Source organism: Aedes aegypti, chromosome 3 (genome assembly GCF_002204515.2).
Source record: "Aedes aegypti strain LVP_AGWG chromosome 3, AaegL5.0 Primary Assembly, whole genome shotgun sequence".
Taxonomy (NCBI): Eukaryota; Metazoa; Arthropoda; class Insecta; order Diptera; family Culicidae; genus Aedes; species Aedes aegypti.
Window position 1 is genome coordinate 257,105,765 of NC_035109.1, and position 16,755 is coordinate 257,122,519.

The window sequence follows — 16,755 nt, forward strand, 5'->3', positions numbered from 1 at the left end:
AGCATATACCAGTACTTTTGCAAATAAAAAAGTTGATTATATTATTTATGTGAGATTGTGGACCACCCTAGTTTCAGATGACACAGTATGAAAGCTTACATTTTTAGGAACAATTTTGTAGAAGATCATTTTTGTCTTAAATTTCTTTTTCATGCTCAAAATGCAAAATAATAAAGAAATACATACTATGAAAATCTTCAAAATAGTTTTAGAGCCCTATCTTTCTTATTTCAGATTTCTCGTCAAAGCGGTCTATGAACGACTTTTAGGACTTAACAAAACGCAAATTTTCATGCAAAAAGATTGTTGATATCTATTTTTATTCAAAAGTTATTAAAGTTTTTCTGCTTAAAATCCTTAATTTTTCAAGGCATATTATTAGAGTTACAAAAATAACACATCTGTAATTTTTTGATAGAGTATACAATTTTATTTTGTCTTTTGAATGCCGTCAAAAGATATTTTTTATGTTTGCCCCAATCAAAGATATCCACAATCAAAGTAGGCATGTTTTTGAGATAAAAACAACAATAACTCCTAAACGGAAGGAGATAGCGATTTTCTTCACTCACCAAATTACGCATTTTTTAAAGCTCTAAAAGTGTTTCATAGACTACTTTGATGAGAAATTTGAATTGAAAACTCTAGAGACAGAAAACCAGTTTTGTTCGGACCACCCTATGTCGATGCAGAAAAAAAGCTCTAAATCGGTCAACTTAAGAGATACAAAAAAACTTTTTTTGGCAAAGTTGCTTGAAATTAAATGGTCTATAACTTTGCTGAAGCATGTATAATATAATTTCTACAAATAAGAAAGTTAGGTATACAATTTCTATGAAAATGGGGTCCACCCTAATTTTCAATAAAACCAAACAAAGGGCTTAACTAAAACAAACAACTTTGTAGAAGACCGTTTTTGTCTAATGTTTCATTCTAAAGCTCAAAATGCATCTTTCCGCGTAAAACTGATTCCTGGACCACTGTGGATTGTAGTCACCTGTGTAGCCAACTGACTACTCATGCTGATTTTGATTCTGATCATGTCTTTGTACATTTCAATTATCCCATGGAGCGATTCTCAATCCTATCAGCTCCAATTTCAATTATTTTCGAGCTGACTGGAATATATATGAAACATATATCGATGGTAATCTTGATGTTAGTTTTGATATTGACAATGCTCTTGAAACTTTAACAAATTTCATTGTTGAAGCATTGCAATACCAAAATTTGAATTCTTGATTAAAGACGATAATCTTATACTCTTGATCCGTCTTATAAGAATACTGAAAATATATATTGTTTTATATTACGAAATCGTTCGTTTGAACTACGAAATTATTCGTTGTTTTCTGCAACGAAACAGTTTCGTAAAATGTATGCAACCAGCTTCGTAATATGATTCAAGCTCGAAATCAAAACAAACAATGATTGTTATAATGTACTAAACATTTCGTAATCGAAATTCGTTTGTTTCGTATTCAGAACGAACATTTATACGCGCTTCTTCTTACCTCCCTCGGCTGCGGTCGTGTCGTGTTGTATTTTACGAAATTGTGTCTACGAAACCTTTCGTTGCAGAAAACAACGAAAGATTTCGTAGATTAAACGATCAGTTTCGTAATACTAAACAATTCGTAATACGAACAACACGATAACGCACATCTACGAATTGTATTTCGTACATCTTACGATTATTTCGTAAAGTCACTGAATCGCGAAATGCAGTCAAGTACAAATAATTCGTACAATGAATGAAAATAACGTTATATGTACGAAATCTTGTTTTACGAAATGGATTTTGGATAAAATACGAAGAGATGTTTTCAGTGAAAAACGTTAGGGGAAGGGGAATCAAGGCACTCACGGTCCTGCTATGAAAGTTATATGGCAGGTTCTATAAGAAGAAATTCAAAAACTTTTTTTTTCTCAATTGAGAAACCTCTAAGCCAGGCCTGCCCAACCTTTTTGAATTGCGGGCCAAATCACAGAAAAAATATCTTGTGGCGGGCCAAACTTCTTAAGCCTTTTTTTTTTTTTTTTTTTGATGAAACCAAATAAAGGTCATGAAAATTTCCTCTGGAAACATTGAAAATGGACATTTGTTTCTGAAATAATCTTGCCTAAAAATTTAGCGAGAATTGTGTTCATGACTTCGGCAGAATTCAGCGCAGAATTCTGATGTGAGAATGTCGTCCATGATTTTCTAAAAATCATTCTCAGAATTTTATCAGTAATTTTGAACGGATTCTGTCAAAATCTCATCTAGAATTGTTTGAGAATCCGTTCCAGGGTTTTCTAAAAATAAAAACCCAAATTTCGCGAGAATCCAGCGCTTGATTCATTGAAAATTTCTCAGAGTTCTGTTAAAACCTCATTAAGGATTATGTGAGAACCTGTCCCTAAAATAATGTACCACATTCGGATATAATTCTGGCTAAGAATTTGTGTAACCTTTCTAAGGATTCAATGAAAATCTCTACCTTTTTTGTAAGGATCCTGCCCAAGTTTCCCGTGAAATCAATGTGAAAATCCTGTATATGCTAATAATTTGCCTAATATTCGTTATAATTTTCCATGCTCAGAAGTTGGTGAGAATTCTTAAAATTCAGTGATTGGGTTCGACCATATATTAATAAAAATCAGTTTTGTTCATTATTAGAGAATGAAGTTTTGACAAGATGTCTTAAATTTATTCCTCTTAAAAGTTAGCTTTTTTTTTTTATTTAAGACCAAGTTTAAGACAGCAAGTAAATTTAGAAGGATTAAAAACTACTATGAAAAATGTTTAAAATAAAATAGCTCAAAATTGAAGAATCTAAAGTTGTAACAAATCAGCCCTGTTCTTATATCAAATTGGTGAGCAGCAAAAGGGCCTATGAGGAGGATCTTAAAGCTCTTCGCGGGCCGCATAAAATGATGCAGCGGGCCGGATGTGGCCCGCGGGCCGTACGTTGGGCAGGCCTGCTCTAAACCGATGTGGGGTATTTAGAGGTGCGGGTGAACATCACATTAGTATTTGTGATAACATCAGTTTTGAAGTGGTAGTTGTGCAATGCCTACTTCGGCGAGCCGAAAGTTCACGAAGTAGCCGAAGATGACATCACGTTGAGTAAGCTGCGAATACAATTTTTCGCAGCCTTGTTATCATCATCAGCTGATCGTTTTGTTCACATCTTTTTCGTGATTAATAGAAGCAAACACTTACCCGTTATGTATGACATTGGCTCTTAGCCCTTTTGGAAATTATCAAAAATTTTGAAAAAAAAAACTAAGAATTAATTCCTGCATTGAGAAAGAATAACATTTTTTGCCATTTCTCATCGTAATAGGCTGTTCATCATCACGCCAATCAATCATGACACGACCTACTTACCTGCACTCAGGGATTGAATTTTGAGTAAATTGAGAGAATCTCTCACGTATCGCTCTCTGTAACTATCATAATATGCACTGTTTATCGTATACTGCTACAACTTTGATCAGATCGGGGGGATAGCAATGCATGATAAACCCCCTCTAAATAAGCTCCAAACCTGGGGGACACTATTGCTATCGTAAGTTCGGGCATTGTTTGTCGTGCCAGTACAGTAAAACACCTACCAGCAACGGTGAACAAGCGAGAAAAATGGATTAAAACATCGCTCTCTTTTTGGGACGCTAGTTCGCTGCTCCATTTTAACAGACTTGTTGACAATTGAGAGCGAATTCTGCAATGCTTGCCTGCAGTAAAGTATGCGGTGCGGGAATAGTCATTACGCAACTGAAACCAGTGCTGTAATGATTCATCACGCAACGCTTTCTCATTACGCAACTGTTTTGAGTTGGGTAATCAATCATTACACAATTTTTTTTCAGAAATTGTAAAATGATGGTGAATGCATCCCGATAAAATTTTTGATACCCCCAAGTGGTCTTCTACAAGATTCTACGAAATTGCAAAGAATGTTGTAGTTACTCGTTGCAGAACTCGATTTTTACAGCACTCGTCGTAATTATCCTACTCGGCACCCAGTAAACACACGATCGTATATCATAGGATATAAGAGTACAAATGTGGAGGCGATATACGCACATTTTGCATGCAGCCTTATGGAGCATGTACGTATATCGCCTCCACTTTTGTACTCTTATGCGCTATCATATACAAGTTTGTGTTCACTGGGCAAGCGTCGTAGGATAAATTTATGAAAAAATCATCATTCTGCAATTTGTTCCTTGAACTACTAATTACTAACTAATTGCGAAAAAGCTCAAAGCTTGCTATGTAGTTTGACAGCTCACATAATTTTAATTTAGGACTATATAGTCAAACTTAAAATCAAGTTACTCAGGACTTCGAAAGCATTCTCAATCAATAGAACATATTCGAAAATTCCGGAAAAACTGATTTATAGAACTATTATTTAAAAATCAAAAATATGACAGCACCTGGCGATGATAGATTTTTTACATCTTCATCAAGAAACTTCCAAAAAGTAGCTAATCATTCTTGGTTGATATATTTAACAAATGTTTTCAGTTGGCAGCTGACAAATGGGAAAATGCCTACGTTGTACCAAATTTAAAACCAGATAAAAATTCTGCAGAAGCTTCTAGCTATCGTCCAATCAGTTTTCTTTCCTTCATCAGTAAGCTTTTTTAAAATGTAGTTTTGATTAGAATGATGGTCCACATAATTGAATATTCAATTTTTGCTAATAAACAGTTCGGATTCCGCAATGGACCTTCGACCACTCATACACTTTTATGTGTAACAAATTTGATTCGTTCCAATAAATCTGAAGGCTATTTTACTGGTTTTGTTCTTCTAGACAAAGAAAAGGCATTCTACAGTGTTTGGCACGAAGGCTTGATTGTAAAAAAAATAATTCCAATATACATTGTTACAATAGTCCAAAGTTATTTGTCAAATCGTACACTTCAGGTTAGTTATCATAACTCCTAATCTGAAATACTTCCTGTAAAAGCTGGTGCTCCTCAAGGCAGCATGTCGGTACAAATATTAAAATATATTTTAACATCTGACTTGCTTGAGTTACCTCAGATATGTCAAAAATATTTGTTTGTGGATGACCCAGGCCTTCCCGTCAAAGGATGAAGCCTGCGTGTCATCTGTAATAGATCACAAAAAAGTTTGGATATGTTTTCTTCACACTTGCCAAAACGGAAGGTTTCTCCTAATGCTTCCAATACTCAAACCCACATAAACCATAAACAAGCTCTTGATATTCAAACAAATATTCAGGCCAGTATTGTGGTATTTTGAACAAATATCAGACAGAAAGCTTTACAAAAAATGCAAATGATTCTGAAGCTTCATCGCTGGTATAGTACTAATTAGTTACATAGAATATCTAATGTTGGAACATTGAAACAAATGTCGAATAAAATTATCAATATTTTTCGTCAAAAATTGTTCCAATCTTTTATTATTCTTCCTATATTCTATTTTTAAGTTAAGTAAATTGTATCTTAATGCGTTGTTATCCGAATATATCAGAAAACATATGGAATCTGAATGACTTTATGAGGTTTTGGTGGATTCAATATAATATGTTGTTAAAATTTTTAATAATAGCTCAATTCAATTTTACAACATTGAGAGGATTGTAGAAATGAATGCGATAATTCAAATGATACCAATAAAGATATAATAATAATATCTGAACACATGAAATACTTGATTTTTTTTCATTTTACTACAGCATTTAATTCCAATATAGTTTAAATTGAACTCTTACTAAGTTTCTTCTTCCAACTCCTTCAAACTGCTAACATTTTGGTAGGGCCATGATGATTGGGAAAAGCCTTTTGGGCTCCAGTTTCTACACTCTTACAAAAAGTCAGTTAAATTTACGTCTTCTATGATGCACATAAAAGAAGCGAACCTTTTGACGTATAATTACATCAGTTCTTAAAATTACATGAAAATAAAAAACCAAAAAAAAAATTACACGTCGAGACGTAAAAGTCATTATGACTGACTTTTACTTCACGACGTATATTTTTTTCTAATCTTGTTGTCATGTTTATTAATGAATGCATTTATAAATTTGCATGCGCGTACTCCAAAATTTTTCATTTGAGAATAACTTAGAAACTCTTGCCTTGCTACTGTTGATGATCAATCATTAATACACATTCAATTAATAACATGTAAGAAAAACTAATGATCGTTGCGCACATTACATATGCCGTTTTCGTACACAGTACCAAAAAATAATGTGATTTACGTCTTTTGGGATGCACATAAAAGAAGCGAGCCGAATGACGTTAATTTATGTCCAATTTCAAATATGTTAGTGTCTGATTCGGGAAATGTCGATCACAGTTCCATGGTTTTCGTGTCCTTTAACATGTAAAATTACATTTTTTGTTCAATACATCTTCAAGGACACGTTTTTGTGTCGTTCCATCACTTACATCATGTGTCATTCAGTCATAACCAGAATTACGTCCAGAGTAATTTTCATTATTTTTAAGAGTGTAGACACCTTAATTGCCCACAGGAGTAACAATTTGCAAATACTTTTAACGGAACGATGAATTCTAAAGACGTAGCAAATTACGGTAACTTCTGGCTCAGCTTCAATTGCACTACACTAATAACTTAACAAAACACAGCTGCTGCAAACGGTAGCAGTCTCGTTCTCCAAATGTTCGATAGTCAACAGCCGATGCAAACCAAATGAAAAAAATATTCAAACCCGTAGTTTCTCGCGCTCAATAATTCACTGACTGGCTGATCACAACCGCACTTTTCCGAAAGAAGTGAACTATTAGTTACTTTTCCCAACGATATTTGCGTAATTTAATGTCTACAACCACTTTAATTTTCTTAATTTTATTGATTCCGCGCGAAAACACACAAGAGAAGATTCGACGTACACTCGATCGGCCATGTTGAAAACAAACAGCTTGATGCCGGCACCAAGATTGAACCCCATGTCAAAAATCATGTAATTTTATGTCTTTTAACATGAAAATTCAAGTCTCACGTTTACATATTACGGCAGGCAATATGTGGGATAAGAAAATTGACGCAAACACTACATGTGTTTGGAAAAATAGATTGCTGGACGTAATTTCCATTCTAGTGCTATTGGAAATCTTAGTTCGTTTCACGGTTTTGAACTTTAACTCATTCAAAACAGAAAATTACGTTGTAAATGCATTCACGTCACAAACTAAGTCAGTGTCTATTGAATTAGGTGACATGTAAATTTCAAAATTTTTAAGAGTGTATGAAAGGAAATTAGAAATCAAAGAACCCCTAATGAACTTTGGCTTGTGCCAACATCGACCCAAAGGATAAGCAGCTTTTCGCGAGAAATGTTTGATATCCGCTTTGAAAAGAGCGGGCGCAAGGAAATAAAACTTTTTCCACTTGAAGGTTGTGATTCAGGTAAGGTGCCGTCTCTTCCACAAGCAGACCCATCAAATTAGCGTTCACGCGAGTATGACTTCTGGTAGATTTCGATGCTTTCCTATTTTTTGCCGGTTTAGTTTGGAGAGTGGAAATTCCAATTTGCGTTCGCAGCAGCCTTCGAGGCTCATTTTCCAGCGCAAGCATGGATGTTTGATAAACTGAAACTCGAAGCCGAGTCGATCCCAAAGGTAAAGATCGTAGGATTTAAATGAAATGAAAACTTTCGGCAAGAAACCAACCGGCACTGATTCAGTTGGAAAGGCACGGCGGCGAAGTTTTTTCTGCTTATAGCCTTCTTCAAACTTTCATCACCAATTGGAAATGTTGAACAGAGTGGTAAGTTTCTAAGTAGATCAAACGATTTAAAGTTTACAGGAAAATTGAATTTTGCAGCGTTAGTGGAAGATACTTTGGTTAGTTGTTGCGGAGAGCAATATCTTGTCTCAAATTGAATCAGCCAGGGGTCAATGAGTTAGAATGTTGTGATGAACATCGAACCTTCAGGTAATAAGTTACATTCTGGGTTTGGAAAACTTTTATCTTGGCTAATATTAACTTGACCAACTCATGAGCAGAAATGAAAATATACTATTAGGAAGCGCTATTGAAGCAACTAGATGTCGCGACAGCGTTGCCAGATAAGGGTGAGCTCGATAAGCAATTTCTTGAGGGCTGCCAGAGGACAGCCAAATCAGTCATTACGACGATGTAAATGTCTAAAGGTATTATCAGATACGTGGAACCAAGCTCGAGAAACTATTTTCTCGACGAGGAGTGATAGTAGGTTTAGGAGGAGAAGAATCGGAACTAAACTCGTCAAACAGAACTGAATATCAAATGCGTTCGTGGGGTGTCATGAAGTTATCAGAATAATTTTTGCTCAATTTCTTTATTCGATGAACATCCAAAAAAAACGGTCAAGATTCCTTTAAAATCACTCGTCATCACTTTACATTAAACTGGCTCTGTTGGCAATGTAACACTGCAACAGCGAGAACGAGCGTTCGCAAGCATTGGCACCACTGTTGTTTCTACATCTCTGAACGACTTCCTCGGCCTTGGCTTGACCGTATTCGCTGGCCAGCTTTTCCGTTACAAATGCCTCCTGCATGTTTCCTTCGCCATCGACGACTCCAGCACCCTGGAAGAAGCACTGCACGAAGCACTTGGTGTTGTCATCGGCACCGGATGTATCGCCATTGCGAAGACGTTGGACAGATTCCTCCGAGGTGCCCGTCTGTTGCATGCATTTTCCGGCCAGCTGGCGGGCAGCTTCCTTCTGTTCCTCAGTGACTGCCTGAAAAGGGATGAGAAATAGAACGGAATGTTCTTCTCCATAAGGTCATCGACGAACCATGCACCCGACAATCAGGGCGAAAGAAACAATGGCTGCAATGGTTTTCATTTTCTGTCGTTTCAGCACTTGATGTTGAATGTTGACAAACTTGCTCGTAGGAATCGCTTTTATAGTTACAAGCTGAGCCGTCGACAATTGTTATATAATTGCATTCGTTGCATTTATCATTAAACGATGTCCATTCATTGCATTGTATATTGAAATTATCAAATTGCACTTCACTTTGTTTAATTGATTGCTGCATATCATAAATCATATATTGTTCACGTATCTTAATTGTTTCGTCCAGAGTTATTTGAGTTTTCAGTTCAAGATCCCAAGCATCACCAGTTCAATGTTAGATTGAATTCACAATTAGTCGGCGTTAAGTCAGAGGAGCTAAAAATTGTGAAAAATAAATTATCCTGTCATTGTGAAAAATAGATTATCCTGTCATTAGAAGTATAATTATCTTAGCTTTATGTCATTTTGATCAGGATTACTTTAAACTGCGAGAGATATGCAAAATTGACAAATTGACTTTAAAACCATCATCATTTAAAAAAAATTTAAAAAAGTTTTTTTACTCAAAATTTAACAATACTCAAGATAATGTATCATTGCAATGCAATTCCTATCTGGAATGCAGTGATATATTTTCTTGGGGATTTCTCAAAATTTGAACAAAAAACTGGTTTTTAATTTTTGCTTATTGCAGATGATTGAATGATGGATTCTTGAGCCTTATATGATAAATGAAATTCGATAAATGTATGCAGTCAAATTGAACCGATTGATTTCAATGACCAAGTAAAAATGGAGCATAGAGTAAGGTGGGCAACAGTTTCTTTTCAAGATTTCTAAGTAGCTCAATTCAAAATAAATAATGTAAATGTTATGGTGGTTCAAATGCTATTCAAGCAAGGAACTTATATTCCAACTACCATAAAATCGATAGAAATTTATAGCGATTTATTATTTTTAGTGGGGAAAATTTTAATTGTCAATAGAACTTTTATTACACATGTGCTTTTTCTACCTAGGTCTAAATTACAACAACGAAAAGGATCAGAACGCTGAGGAATGTTGGGAAATGAGAGGTATTTCTGCATCGATCTTTTATTCATTTATCAATGGAATTTGTAAAATTTCCCATAATCCAACATATTTCATTTTAATATTTTGAATTGTGTCCATTTTGGTCAGAAAGTGCAATAATTTCTGTGCAAATACCATACCAAGTGTCAAAAAGCAAATGCTCAACTGGAATTCTAAGAAAACTGACGGACTTTTTAGGAAGCAGATACCTTAATTCTACGAATATTTATAATTGTTAGAAATATAAATTCAATTTGTATTTTAATTCATTCAAACTCACTTCGAAAAATAAGTTGAAGAACGACTCGCTGATAGTGCTGACTAATCATAAACTCACTGATAGCAGATTGCGGACAATGTCATTCGCAGTTTATCATTCAACGTTTCTACACAGACTCGTTCGAGGGAATGGTAAATCGTTTCTCCACCTATCCATCGTAACGAGGGGTATTGGCAAAATTCCTCACCCCGTGAACCACTTCCGAATCCCTCGGAATATCTTATTCCTGGATTTGTGCGGATAGGTCTCGTTGATAATTGGAGACAACGTATACAGCAATCTTTGTTTGAGAACTCTTTTTTCATTTTTCAATTCTTGAATCTCTTGTGGATTTGCGCTCGCCTGTGTTTGTTTCCAGAGTGTTTCTTCTGCGACGAATTCATCCCGGTTTGGTACTAAGCTGCTTTCGTGATTGTTCAGAATTTGCTTCCAGACTTTCTACCGAGCAACACATATACCATAGTCCTAAACAGACGACTCCAACTCGAAAAATGTTAAACTTCAACTAACTCGTAAATTCCTTAATGAACAGCTACAGTACAGTGTATCTATTCACTTGCTGCATCGGTTGTACTCAAGTCTTTCGCCAATTCAGTCGGCTAGCACTCTTCGGACTCTCGCAGGAATGACGGTGCTTTAAACCATCGGCTCTCCGGGTCGAAAGACGGACCAGCACTCCACTTGGTGGCGTCGTCAGCAACATTTAATTTCAATGGAACATAGTGCCATTCGTCCACGCTAGTAAGAGAGAGAATTTCACCGATACGGAAGGAAACGAACTGGTGACAACGTCACCCATCTGACCGAATCCACGCCAAAACTGTAGATGAGTCTGTCCACAAGAACCGCTTCCGAATTTTGATAGTGTAAGCCGTACAAATACTTTGAAGTAGACGCGATCCCATCAAAGCCGCTTGGAGTTTCGGACGAGGTACTGAAAGCGCCTGTGGTTTTCGCCGCCACCATGCATAACTTGTGGCTGAAAATCTCCTAAAAAGCAGCGAGGAATTTGTATTTCGTTGATGCTCTCGTATAGTTTTATCCACTTGGTCCATAGTTCTCGTAGATATTCTGCAATAGGCTCGTCCCAATTTGTTCCCTATCACCAAATCTCCTGTATCAGGATTTTCTCATGTACCACAAAATGGGCAACAAACCCTAATGGGGCATATAGCTTCATTACGGTTCGCAGTACTTGTCGTTTTGTTGGCGTTATTAGGGTGTTTCCCAAAACTTCCTGAAGCCCTGTCCAATCGAAGGTAAAGTGATCAGCTAACGGAACCCGCATTACTCCTAAAACGCGCTCATGGACCCCATCTTTATCTAGGTTCAGCGACTTGCTACTAGACAGACTGGTTTCTCCTAAACGTTCTAGAACTTCCGGTGAGTTTGACAAAACCTATAAGTAATCTACTTATAGGTATTCTACTAAACAGCTCGAAGATTTATTATCATATTGACAAAACCTTTCCAAATTCAAAACCCGCTGATGCATGAATGTGTTGTACTAGTTGGACTAGTTGAACTGCTTCGTCCACGGAATTGACGCTATCAAGGAAGCCATCTACGTAGTGACCCTTAACTATCGCTCTCACTACCCTGGGTAACTGTTCTGCGTATTCGAGGGCATTCTTGTTCTTCGCGAATCGCGCCAAACACGGGGAGCTGGTGGCTCCGAACATGGCGACGTTAATCGTATAACTTGAACATCCTCTTTTGGATCGTTGCGCCACAGAAAGCACTGCACACTAAACACACTACGGTGAATTTCACCGTAATCTCAACAGCTGAACAGTTCGGTGAAATAAAACACCGTATTTCGTAGGAATTTAACGGATTACGGTAATTTTTTACCGAATACTGTAAAAAATCACCGTACTCCGTTAATTTATTTCACCGAACTGTTCAGCTGTTGAGATTTCACAGGAATCCGTAAAATAATTTAAGTGTGTGCGACCATCTATCTTCATCCCGAATTAATATTCTCAAAAACGTTTCGCAGATGTCAGAACAGGCGGCTATTTTACCCTCCCTGAACCGTAGCAACACGTCTACTAGCGGGACTAGAAGATCCGGTCCTTTGAGTACCTAGCATGTCATTGAAGGATACTCCACCGACTTTTGCTGTTGCATCCCAACCATTATGATTTTGTTTGGTTTTTTTGGGCTCGTAACTATTCCGAGTGGAAGATACCAGAGCTCGTTTATCCTCGTCGGACTCTAATTGGTGCATAACAGCCGCCTCATCAACTGCGAAGAATTACTTATGCTGTCGACAGCATGGACGTGTAACTGCTCGACAGACTCATTGCTTGGGGTGTTTCTCCTATACACGCACCACCCCACTATGGGCGGGTTCCATACAGACTGGCGGCCAAAAATATTTTTTGCCATCTCATGTCGTATTTATTAGTTTTGTGATACAAATTTGGTGTTTTATTTTCAAAAACAAGTTTTCGAGACTAACTTTTGAATAGGGCTTATACCGAAATAATAAGTTTTATTACTAATGATGCATATAAGCCTTTTATGCGATTAACGTTGTGAAAACCATTAAAAATGTTAGAACATACATAGAAATGATGATATAAATGATTTAGCGATATTAATTTATTCTCTGAATTATTTATTAGCTGTTTCTTAAAAGAAAATTGTTAAAAATATTGGACAAATTCAAAAAGCTTTAAATTAAAAAAGTGCAAATTTGTGACGCCAAATTCTTCACAATCCTTTAGTTTACGTCTCAAAGTACCCTTGGAAATAAATTTTAGCCTGGGACAACTTGGGACAAAACAGTATGAGATGTGAAAAGTTTCGGTATAAAATCAAATATATTTTTTCAGTGCACTCCCCGCATTTTTCCGACCTGAAGTACGAATTTTTATTTCATTTTTTTTTTCTTAGATAGCCTTTTGAATGAGCATTCAGGCAGTGTACAAAGATCAAATATTACGATTATGCAGTATATTGTATTCAATGTGTTCCTTGTGTTTGCATTGAATTTTTCATTTTTCTTAAAAACTCTAACTTTGGCATACTGTATCAATTAAAATATAAAAGATCTTGCCCTGATATTTCAGGAGTAACTTAATAGAACTGTTAACTATGGAATGATGTACAAGAAAAACCTATTAGAACAAGTCATTTTTTCGATTATTGGCCACCTGATCGCCCATAGTGGCACCCGACTTTGCGACTCTAAAGCAAGATGGCTGCTGCCTGGTCTTGAAATTTGCATACCTCCAGGAAACACAAACACACAGCATCCTTTTTACCCAACCTGTCCCAGTGACCTACCGGAATAATTCCGGCCACATGTACATTCCCTAGATCTTTTGACCACTTTTAAAAACTAGATATGTGTACGAGTATACTGTCAAAAAATAATTGAAATCCATTTAGTATTTGCCGAGTAGTGAGAGTTTTAGTTTTTTTTTTCTCTCACGACTTAGAACCCATGTAACATAGGTTTTTTCGAAGCCACTCTGGAATCAATTTTTAAATAAATCTTGGATTCTGAAATAACCAGGTCATCAATTACTATCATCATCTCAACGACTCCCTTCCAAAAACATTATTGCTTGACGTTTGATATGAAATCGCTCATAACTCTTTGAGAATCGCTGAGATCTTCTTAATACCTTAACATTCATCTTCCAAAAAATGGTCCGTAATTAAACGACTTTACATTTTAAGAAATATCGTTGTTGTTGTTTGGACATATATCTTGTTTTACCTATCTCACTCATGAGTCAAAGCGTTGCTCGTTTGTTATTATTTTTGTATACCCAAGCCATTCATCCAGAATGATTTCGGTAGTAACCTAGCCGTACTAAGCATCTTAAGTACTTCACTACAATCTCGCTAACATGCATTCTGTACGCATATTACGCTTGCTAGCTACGACCGTATGCATCACAGCCTTTACGCGAATTAACGTGGATCACTTAACCATCCTTAATTAATTACGCTTGATTAACTACCTAAAAAGAGTAGCCATACTGTAATAATATTTTACGTCTTGCTGGCATAAACGCATTTGCTTTATTGTTACTAGAGATTCCTCTCTATTACCTTATATTTATAGTAATTTAGCAACATTGAATGATAAACAAGAAACTTCAAAGCGTGTTCTTGTTAGTTTTGCTAGTAATCATTTGTATCTTCTTCTTGGTATTTTAACAACGAAGAGCAATAGTCTAACAGCAGTATTAGACAACGATTAACGTTTGGTCTTTCCTAATATCTTGCAACAATATTATTATGCTCTATTTGCTTACTTCGTTAGTCTGCTTCCTCCAAATATAAGTTTAGGATGGTATCGAGCTTCAGATCACCTTCTTTTTCTTCCTGGAATTGCGTTCCCACTGGGGCAGAGCCTGTTTCTCAGCTTAATTCCAAGATTACATCCACAGTTATTAACTGAAAGCCTTCTTTGCTGAAGTTGCCATTTTTGCATCCCTATATCGTGTGGCAGGTACGAGAATACTATATGCCCAGAGAAGTCAAAGAAATTTCCATTACGAAATTATATAGATCCACCGGCAATCGATCCCGACACCTTCAGCATGGCTTTTCAATGGTTCCGTGGACTTAGGCTAAGATATTCAACATTGATTATGTAATTTAGCACTAAAATGATCAACCTAAATAGATGGCCTTCAATACCAGACGCACTTTTGAATAGTCCCGTATCTTCAAATGCTCGTTTCTGGAATAAAAATACATTGCTAATTCAAAAAAATTGCCGGATGTGTTACCCTACGCAAATGTTGCTCATTATAATAGCTTTTATTTCTTATAAAACACCATCTTGATTGAACCATGATTTCTCCATTTTTTTATGCTTTCATATATTGTGTGCTGTCCCGTATTGAGGGTTTCTCCACCTACAGCGCTGAAGAATACTAACTCGATTTAATGCAAATTTATAGCATTTTTATTGGGATAATCTAAATGATGAACAAGATGCACAATACTAATGTTGAATTAATCATAGAGTATTTATTTGTAAACTCAACAAAGGTTCCATGCCAATTCTTTTGTTCAATGCTCATAAGAAGTCCTTTTTGTCTTCTTATGTCATTGATTCAATTCAATCGTTTAATTACACTTTGTTAATATTTTTTTACTAAGTTGCAAAAAAAGAAACTATAAGAAAGTTTACATCTCACAAAATAAAACGGACTAAAATTCATCAAGAAGAACACTTCTTGAAGAACGCTTTCTTAATAATGGTATTTTTGCAACGATAACGACAGGCACTTGGGTTAATCAAAATGATTTATTTTAATTATCACTAGTGCATAATTAACTGACAATTATCTCTTTTGTGATTGCGGACAGGTGACAATTATAGAGCAATTATTAAACGATTTATGGCATTATAAAAGTGGTTTCTCGGAACCGTTTTGTCATCAGTCAGCTGGAACCGTCGTAGCGTGAAAATACATCAGAAAATGAAAACCATTGCCGCCATTGTTTCATTCGCCCTGATTGCCGGGTGCATGGTTCGTGATAAGTCAATGTTAGTGAAGAGTAGATCGTTAAAATTTCTAACCGTTTTCAGGCAGTCACGGAGGATCAGAAAGAAGCTGCCCGCCAACTGGCCGGAAAGTGCATGCAACAGACGGGCACCTCGGAGGAATCTGTCCAACGTCTTCGCAATGGCGATACATCCGGTGCCGATGACAACACCAAGTGCTTCGTGCAGTGCTTCTTCCAGGGTGCTGGAGTCGTCGATGGTGAAGGAAACATGCAGGAAGCATTTGTAACGGAGAAGCTGGCCAGCGAATACGGTCAGGCCAAGGCCGAGGAAGTTGTTCAGAGATGTAGAAACAACAGTGGAGCCAATGCTTGCGAACGGTCGTTCTCGCTGTTGCAGTGTTACATCGCCAACAGAGCTAGTTTGATGTAGAGTGTGGAAATGCTGTAACATTTTGGAAATACTGATATACATCGAATGCGGTGACTCGAAAGAGCACTAAAAAGCCATTGCAACTAACTCATTCCTGGTGTTCTTTTCAAGTATTTGGTTCCTAATAAAATATTTAATTGGTTATGAAAATTAGTCTATCAAATTTTGTTTTTTTTTTTTCAAACTCAATGGTGCATAAGCTGAATATAGGACGAAGTCACGCTTTGAATTTTTGAAAACACAACCAATTCCAAGCATCTTCCAGGCCTGGTTGATTTCAAAAAGGGTTCCAATGTGTTTTCAGAGATCACTCAGAAATTCCATCGCCATGCCAAAGCTTTTCCAAGTGATCCCAGAATGTTTCCGATAATTTTCAATGGGTTTCAAAATTAGAAACCCAAAGGTTTTAAAGCTTGTCATGGAGTTCTCAGGGTGGTGAAGATGAATCGAAGCCAAAGCTCAAATCTTCAACAGCACAAATCTGAAGAACCAGACATTCGTTTAGGCTAAAAACTTGATCGTCGCTCGCTGGTGATGATCAATCCAATCGATGCATCTCCACCACTTTTAAATAGGTTCATAAGAGATTTTTTAAGCTTCCGGTCGTTGCACGGTACGTCACCGTCAGAACCACCGCGCTGCTGTTGTGAACGCAGAGCGAGGATTTTCCAGCAGTGTTGTACAAAATACAA

General features: G+C 36.6%; 2 protein-coding genes across 2 annotated transcripts; one reads left to right on the forward strand and one right to left on the reverse strand.

The window, feature by feature from the left end:
* Window positions 1-8,302: 8,302 nt before the first annotated feature.
* On the reverse strand, window positions 8,303-8,895 carry LOC5575345 (general odorant-binding protein 56a). The gene is made up of 2 exons (XM_001655673.2): window positions 8,787-8,895; window positions 8,303-8,729 (listed from the first exon to the last, which is right to left on the reverse strand). Exons 1-2 carry the CDS (start codon window positions 8,835-8,837, stop codon window positions 8,382-8,384), a joined length of 399 nt encoding a protein of 132 aa, XP_001655723.2. The 5' UTR covers window positions 8,838-8,895; the 3' UTR covers window positions 8,303-8,381.
* A 6,649-nt stretch (window positions 8,896-15,544) lies between these two features.
* LOC5575344 (general odorant-binding protein 56a) lies at window positions 15,545-16,213 on the forward strand. Its single transcript, XM_001655672.2, has 2 exons — window positions 15,545-15,656; window positions 15,716-16,213. The coding sequence occupies exons 1-2, from the start codon at window positions 15,606-15,608 to the stop codon at window positions 16,061-16,063; spliced, it is 399 nt and encodes a 132-aa protein (XP_001655722.2). The 5' UTR covers window positions 15,545-15,605; the 3' UTR covers window positions 16,064-16,213.
* Window positions 16,214-16,755: the final 542 nt, after the last annotated feature.

Bases quoted from the DNA above. Each gene is read 5' to 3' on its own strand.
- LOC5575345 (XM_001655673.2), bottom strand. From the start codon at position 8,837: ATGAAAACCATTGCAGCCATTGTTTCTTTCGCCCTGATTGTCGGGTGC. The intron at 8,730-8,786 runs GTTCGTCGATGA...ATCCCTTTTCAG, and splicing joins CCCTGATTGTCGGGTGCATG to GCAGTCACTGAGGAACAGAA.
- LOC5575344 (XM_001655672.2), top strand. From the start codon at position 15,606: ATGAAAACCATTGCCGCCATTGTTTCATTCGCCCTGATTGCCGGGTGC. The intron at 15,657-15,715 runs GTTCGTGATAAG...AACCGTTTTCAG, and splicing joins CCCTGATTGCCGGGTGCATG to GCAGTCACGGAGGATCAGAA.